Source organism: Galeopterus variegatus, unplaced genomic scaffold (genome assembly GCF_000696425.1).
Source record: "Galeopterus variegatus unplaced genomic scaffold, G_variegatus-3.0.2 Scaffold4360, whole genome shotgun sequence".
Classification (NCBI taxonomy): Eukaryota; Metazoa; Chordata; class Mammalia; order Dermoptera; family Cynocephalidae; genus Galeopterus; species Galeopterus variegatus.
Genome location: NW_007730471.1, coordinates 145,612 through 152,856, shown reverse-complemented (window position 1 = coordinate 152,856; position 7,245 = coordinate 145,612). Strand labels below are relative to the sequence as shown.

General features: G+C 32.8%; 1 protein-coding gene across 3 annotated transcripts in view; it reads right to left on the bottom strand.

Moving 5' to 3' along the window:
• Positions 1-2,225: 2,225 nt before the first annotated feature.
• The window catches only part of LRRC7 (leucine rich repeat containing 7), a 111,650-nt gene continuing 106,630 nt past the window's right edge, over positions 2,226-7,245 (bottom strand). For 2 of the 3 annotated variants that reach the window (XM_008587375.1, XM_008587377.1), the window contains one exon: positions 2,226-4,099. In XM_008587375.1, the coding sequence (XP_008585597.1) occupies positions 3,992-4,099 (108 nt within the window). In that variant the 3' untranslated portion in view covers positions 2,226-3,991. The remainder of the gene's footprint in view (positions 4,100-7,245) is intronic. The other variant, XM_008587376.1, reaches the window with a different exon arrangement.

Here is a 7,245-nt window from a genome sequence, read left to right as displayed (position 1 = left end):
AAGTGGTGGTGCTAAGGAAACGAGGTCATTCAAGTGATCTTAAATCTGGAGATTTCACCCCAATTCCCAAATGATCAGGTAGCTACAACTGTATGAGAGGTTACATCGCCAACCCAGTGTTTGAACATTTAATTAAGCCTTAGAAAGGTATAGCATTTCTGTGAGAGGAACTTTACTGTTACCCCAACCCTGCTTTTCTTTATACTAGATAAAGAATCCATCTTCTTATTGGATTTCATTACTTACATAACCTTTTAGTGACCTATATCAGGAATCAGTCAAACGTGTTGTCTGATTGAACTTACCAAAGACTTAGAGTGGTAGTACCTTACCAGTATGGCTTTTAATCTGGTTGTGTTGTATTCTTGCCTCCTGATATTAGTGTATTCATCAGAATAGACATTCTTGATCTGTGTGCCAACGGGGGCAAAAATTGATTAAGGACAGCAATAAAAGTCAATGGCAAGACAAGCTGGCAAGTAGACTATGTTTTACAAAGCTTTAAATTGTGGTGGAGATATTAAATAGATTTTATTATTAAAAATAAAGTGCTTTTCTGGTTTCTTTCATTAATCATTTTGGCACATTCAGATACTTTTCACTTAATATTTGAATATATAGATCTAATTTCTTTAGTATTTTTGCCTCTCTGAATCTTCTCTCTTTTTAGCTTGATAAAAGATATTTCAGTCCTACTTTTAAATAAGCAATTATATTAGTAATATGTGTGCAATCATCTTTTAGATTAAAAAAAACAAGTTAACATTGATTTGTCATCCCCTCTTTAAAGCTGTTTTTCATATTGAAGGTAATAATCTGAGGTAAGGCTCAGAAACAATCAAGATTGTTTAATGTCTATATAATTACAATTCTAAGTAATAGGGATGCATATCTTCTATAGGCTTCAATGAGCAATAAATTAATGATGTAAATATTCATATACAATACTAACTGAGTATTCCTTGTCAAAAATACACTTATATTTTGAAAGTATTCTTTGTGTTTATGTGACTTGTGTCTTCTGGAAGGCTGGAATTATCATTAGAAAGCTTTTATGACAAAGTATTATAAGCCTTGTAAATAGTTTTAAAAATTGTCCACTAATATCTATTTGTCTTGCAAAATCTGAAGCAATTCTATGAATGATTTTCAGTGCTTGTTTTTTCCACCTCTAATCTTTCTCAGCCCCCTCCCTTAAATTTTACTGATCCATAACATGTAAACAGCTTCCTCAGCGGAAAATTCCAATAAAAATCAAAGACCAAGATTGGACCTCTATTGACCTCTATTGGAGCCACCATGAATTCCACTCCTTTTTGTTGTTGATTTTTCCTTTTATTAAAAGGCACACCCTTGACTTTTTTGATGCTGTTAACATGAACCAGATTCTAATTTCAGGCAGCAAAACCAGTTTCTCCAAAAAAGTCATTACTCATAAATCAATGTATTATTGGTTTTGGTCACCTACAGAATCAGTTAGATTTTTTCCCCTCAAGTGATTAGTGATTCTATTCAGTCAACCTAAAAAAAGTCCTCTTTTCATTATTATCTGCCTTTTCTCAGCATGCAGCATGGCAGTTAACAGTTGACGATGAAGTACTCTGGCATATCCGATTTCTTTTTCAGTTGTTCAGGGATCCCTTTTATCTTTTCCTCATTTCTGAACTGCAGAACGGAAGTATTAAAGCACTGGCCCAAGACAATATCGTCACATTAGGAGTGGCAGAGGTGTTTACCATGATCCTTCATGGTCCTTTCAGCTTTGTGACTCAGAAGAATTTCCTGAAGCCCTGGGTTTCATGTGGAAGCCTGACATAAGAAAAAGACTTGGGCAAGTCCTACATCTGCCTCTTCTATCTCTCCCGTAAAAGATTAAACAAACTGATGGGATGATTTGAGATGTTTCATTGCCACCAAACTACACCCATGAGTTTGTTTTTCCTTTGAGCGATCTTGTAAGGCCAGTGAAGGCCTCTATTATGATTAATGGGATCATTCTATAATATCTGGATATGGTGGATTGGTGTGAGTTTTTGACAAAATTAGTCTCTGAAAGCCATTTCTCATCAGAAACTCTTAATATATTAAAATGCATTTAAAAGTTACTTCTGAAATATCTGGATATGGTGGATTGGTGTGAGTTTTTGACAAAATTAGTCTCTGAAAGCCATTTCCCATCAGAAACTCTTAATATATTAAAATGCATTTAAAAGTTACTTCTGGGAAACATACTAAATAGGCCAGTCATTTAATTATTAGCTAATTGTCAAACCCTTTAAAATCATGGTATAATGTCACCCTGCCATAAAGCAACATCAAAATTAGTGCATCATCTATAAAGTGAATTATCATTTGCCTTCAAGTGATAAATTCTATTGCCAAAAAAATACCACTGTACTTCTAATAAGTGACACTCATTTTAATAGACCCTATAAAAATACAATATTTTCAATGTCCCCATAAAACAGTTAACCTACAAATATTATTCTCAGAGCTTTGGTGCCATCAATTTGTGATACTACTGAGAAAATTCTAATAGAATACTTGAAACACTAGCATGTAAAGTAAATTCATTATATTAAAAAAAAAGAGCTATGTGGAAATATGAGAGAGAATATATACAATCAACTCTGGGGAATTGTACTGGTATTTAATATTTCAATCAAATTAAGGACATATAAAAAAGAAATATTTTAAAAGATTTTAAAATGAATTTTGATCATTTATAGAGAAAAGCAGTTCCAATGTAAAAGTAAGTAATTCTATATTAACTATGCTTGTCTTTCTCTCCAATGAGACAGCACTCAGGATTTTATATACCTTGAAACTTTTTTGAAAAAAAAAAAAAAGTGCTTTATCTACTTCTACCCCCCAAAACAGGCATTGAAATTAATAATGCAGGTAGACCACAGCTCTGAGAAATTATATTTGAAGTTTCATATTTAAATACCAACTTTTTTTAACCACCTACAACTTTCTAACAGTCATTCTTAAGATGAACTTTATCAATTCCCAAAACTCATTTTAAAAGATTTAAACGTAGCAAATTAAAGAAAGCAACACACAAATAAATTCCACATTTACAAGTAAAGAAATCACAGGGTCTACAGTTTATAATCAACATAAACTTGAAAGAAATAAAGCAATATCTTTCCTGCCACCCATCATTCACTGCTTAAATTTATGGTGAAAAAGATTTATCTGTAATGACCTTTAGTCTGTTTCTTAACTCTGCACATAGTGTAATTAGCTAAAGGCATTGAACAAATTAGTTATCCTATTGTTATCCAGGTCCCAGAGATAAATGGCTAATTTATGAAATATTTCACTCTGTGTTATGAGAATTTAGCAAATGAATATGGAACCAAATATAAACACTTTATACCATATGTACAGTTACTTTCATAAGGCATTATCATGAATTTTTATTGAAAAAGATTTAATGTAGTAAAGTCTTATTTTAAGATATATTTTCTTTCTCAATCCGAGATGTTTAATTTATGAAAATATTGTTTTTCTATATATTCTTTTTGTATATATGCCAACATATACCTTGTGCTAGAAATATTTTATGGGAATTACAATTCTTTATATTTGTACTTCCTATATAAAGGCATATACAACTTTGAGGCAGTGTTTCTGATGGAGTGCAGAATTTGTAAAGAGCTTGTGTGTGCTTCCGTGCTCTGAAATTATATGAAATCCACTTTGAGAAGAAACTTATTTGATCAAAAAACAAAAACAAAAACAAAAACAAAACTGCACCAATGCACAGCCAGAGGCTGACAATTAAAACTAATACATAACCACATAAACATCATATTTATAGAGTTAACATTTTTAAGGATGATCAGTGCTAACATATACTATTATACATTTGGCACTAATGTTTGCCATTGGTCCAGCAATTGGCAAAATTTGTTTCTATGTATAAATTTATCTTTGAACATTAGGTCTGGCTAGACGTATCTTCACTATTTATAAAAAATATTTAGACAGTAAGCTCACGTTGAATAACTAGGTCTACTGTGTTCTGGAAACTCTTCAGTAGTAATACAGCTTTTTCATGTTCCATATGTACAAAACTGTGTCCATTTGCCTGTAAATACACAAATAAAATAAGGCAATCAATGCAAACTGTATCACTGTACTTATCACTGCATCATTGTTTCTAGTCACATGATTCAAGGGAGCATTGAGCATCAAAAAGTTACCAGTAACTAAAATTTACAATGGAATTACAACTACAAAGGGAACTAATTTTACCCAGAATCAAGCCAATTTATCAATTCAACAAATATTTATGAGGTGAACGATATGTTCTTTCCACTGTGCTAATCATAAGGATATACTGGTAAATAACAGATAGATATGCACTTGTGATACAGTAGTTCAGTTTTGTTGCTATTGTTGTTCTGATTTGTTTTTGCAGGAGCTTAGTTGAGATGGTTTGGAAGTGTGCACATGGCCCATTGCCTTTGTTTTATATAATCACTGATATAAACCCATCAGCATGGTTGAATATTTCAATCACGCCAAACATGACTGGACACTTACAGTACAGTTAATCTTTTGATTTACTGAAAAGTTCTTGTTTTACACATTTTTATATTAAAGAAATACTTTTTGTTTTCTTCATTGCTAAGTATGAGTAAATTCTTCATCTACACTAGTGGTTCTCAACCCAACCCAATATACCTAAGGGATTTGTCCCTCAGGGATAAAGTACACTGACACTAACAGAAGACATGTCTGCTGTCTTCTAGTTAAGAATCATCAGTATAAGCAACCAAAATTCACTTTAAACACAATTAGCCTAAGGCTACTATTTCAGGATCCCAACTTGCTATTATTTGATATTTATGTCATGAAACAGAATTCTTCTCTGTAGTAAGTACTCGTGGTTCTTTGCTTTTCCCTGTATTAAACTGCAGATTGTCTTCATTTGGAATGATTTTTATTACTAACATAGGAAGAAGAGGGTCCCATAAACCTTTACTGCCACTAAGGCCAAAATAAAACACAACCTTTTTGAAACTTGGTAGAAATAAATGTTGGCAACTCAATGACTGACAGTTATACAATTGTTTTCCTTGCAATCTGAGACATAGTTGATTTGGAAAAGAAGAGTTAGTTGAATCGACTGCTTAGCAAAGTACAGGTAATACAGCCAGTTAATTGGTTGGCTTTTTCAATTTACAGTGAACTGATACTTATTTTAGGCACACATTGCCTTTGTTATTTTACTTACTCTTTTTCTATGCTTCCTTAAAATATGATTAATATTTCAAATAACCAATCACTTAAAAATTAAAATATTTTACTGCCTTTTGCTTTTTAAAATTTAAAACAGCATTACATCTCTAGCAATACTGTACCACCTTTATAACTTAGATGGAAGTCATCTAATACATTACATTTTATCACTAGTTGATTAAAATTGGCTGGCTAATGGTATGATAAAGAAAGTTCTGAAATTTTTAAACTATAGTCCATCTACCAATAAGGAACATACTAGGTAAGAAATGAAATGTAAAGCATTGGAAATCCATATAATTATAAGCATACATTTGCTTTGAATTAAAGAAACTCTATATATGCATTCCTCAGTAGCATTTAATTAATAAAAATGCCTACTGTACTTGACATTGGGTTTTTCAGTAGCAGGGAACAGTAGTTGAGTAGAACTTTGGGTGTATTATATAGTTCAAATTTTTTGCTTTAAGTTATTGTAAAAATTAGACAACAAGTTTCCACTTGATGTTATTTCTGGTCAGATGGTGATGGAGTAGAGAACACAGTATACGGTACATCCTTCTTTCTACTCTTATTCTGTTTCTGAAATCAGGAAAATAGCAAACTTGCATGAAATATATATTTATTCCACTGTACTTCTGAGGGATATACCAACTACCTTAATGTCTTCAATTTGACCAAAAGGTATACCTTAATTGTAAAATAAAAATTTAACTTTAATAACGAAGTTCTTAAATGTCAAAATTTAATAGCTTTGTGAATTGTTCTATCTTCAGAATCAAATCTAGAGTAGCAATGAACCGCAAACCCACTGAGAATTTCAGGGAATTATTAAAAATCTAAATATCTCAGAGTTTCAGGATGTCAAAATTTAATAGCTTTGTGAATTGTTCTATCTTCAGAATCAAATCTAGAGTAGCAATGTACCGCAAACCCACTGAGAATTTCAGGGAATTATTAAAAATCTAAATATCTCAGAGTTTCAGGAATGAGGAATTCTCTAAGATTTGGTGGGTGTGAATGGTATGTTGTTCATCATAGGACCTGACTTAATATCAATGGTACAAAATAATAATATCAGTTTTAAGGGCATAAGTAGTACAAAACTTAGCAAATTAATCATAGCTGTTAACTTTGACTGGTACTTTTATTGAAAGATCTTCAAAGAAGGGTAGTCCACTTGGAATATGATTACTTTTCCATTTTTTTCAATCAAAATTATCTGTTGTGTGCTGACTTCCCAAGGCATTGTGCTAGGCACTGGGGATAGGAAGTAAGGAAGAGATCAAACAGGAAGGCTCACATCAAAGAGGTGACCATCCAGAAGGGGAAATAAGCAATGGACATAACTAAAAATAATGTAGAAAATGGTTTACTTACAGCAAGCACCCAGCAGATGAATGCTGAATTGAGTTAACATTCAAAGACGGAAATAACATGCTAGGGTAGCTCAAAGGAAGGCAAAGAGAAGAGGGAAAACTTCCAGGGAAGCTGTTTCTCTGAGGTGTATAGAGTTGCCTGGTACTTTGACCTGGCAAAAGTGTGATTAGCAAAGGAACGCAAGTCCTTGTCTCATTCCTGGAGTCTCCTCCAGCCCTCAGTTTATAAACAGTTTGCCGTTTCATGTAAATTCTGCAACTAGTCTAGTGCAGGGAAGAGAGTTTTAAATGGTACATGTATGTAATCACTTTGTAAGAATTAAAGAAAACACAACAACAATAAAAAGATAAAATAAAATAAACCCATGAAGTTAGGCATGAGGCCTTAGCACAGGAAGCAACCGTACAAATAAGCTAATGTGAAGGGGCTTGTTTTTAGGAGAGGGGGTAGTCCAAATAATCTTTTGTTTAAAAGGAAGAGAGATTGTCCAATATGTAAAACATTTAAACAGAACTTTTCTGGAGAGGTTAGAGAAGACAGAGAGAGAGAGAGAGAGAGAAAGAGAGAGAGAGAGAGAGAGAGGGGGAGGGAGGGAGGGAGGGAGAAGTA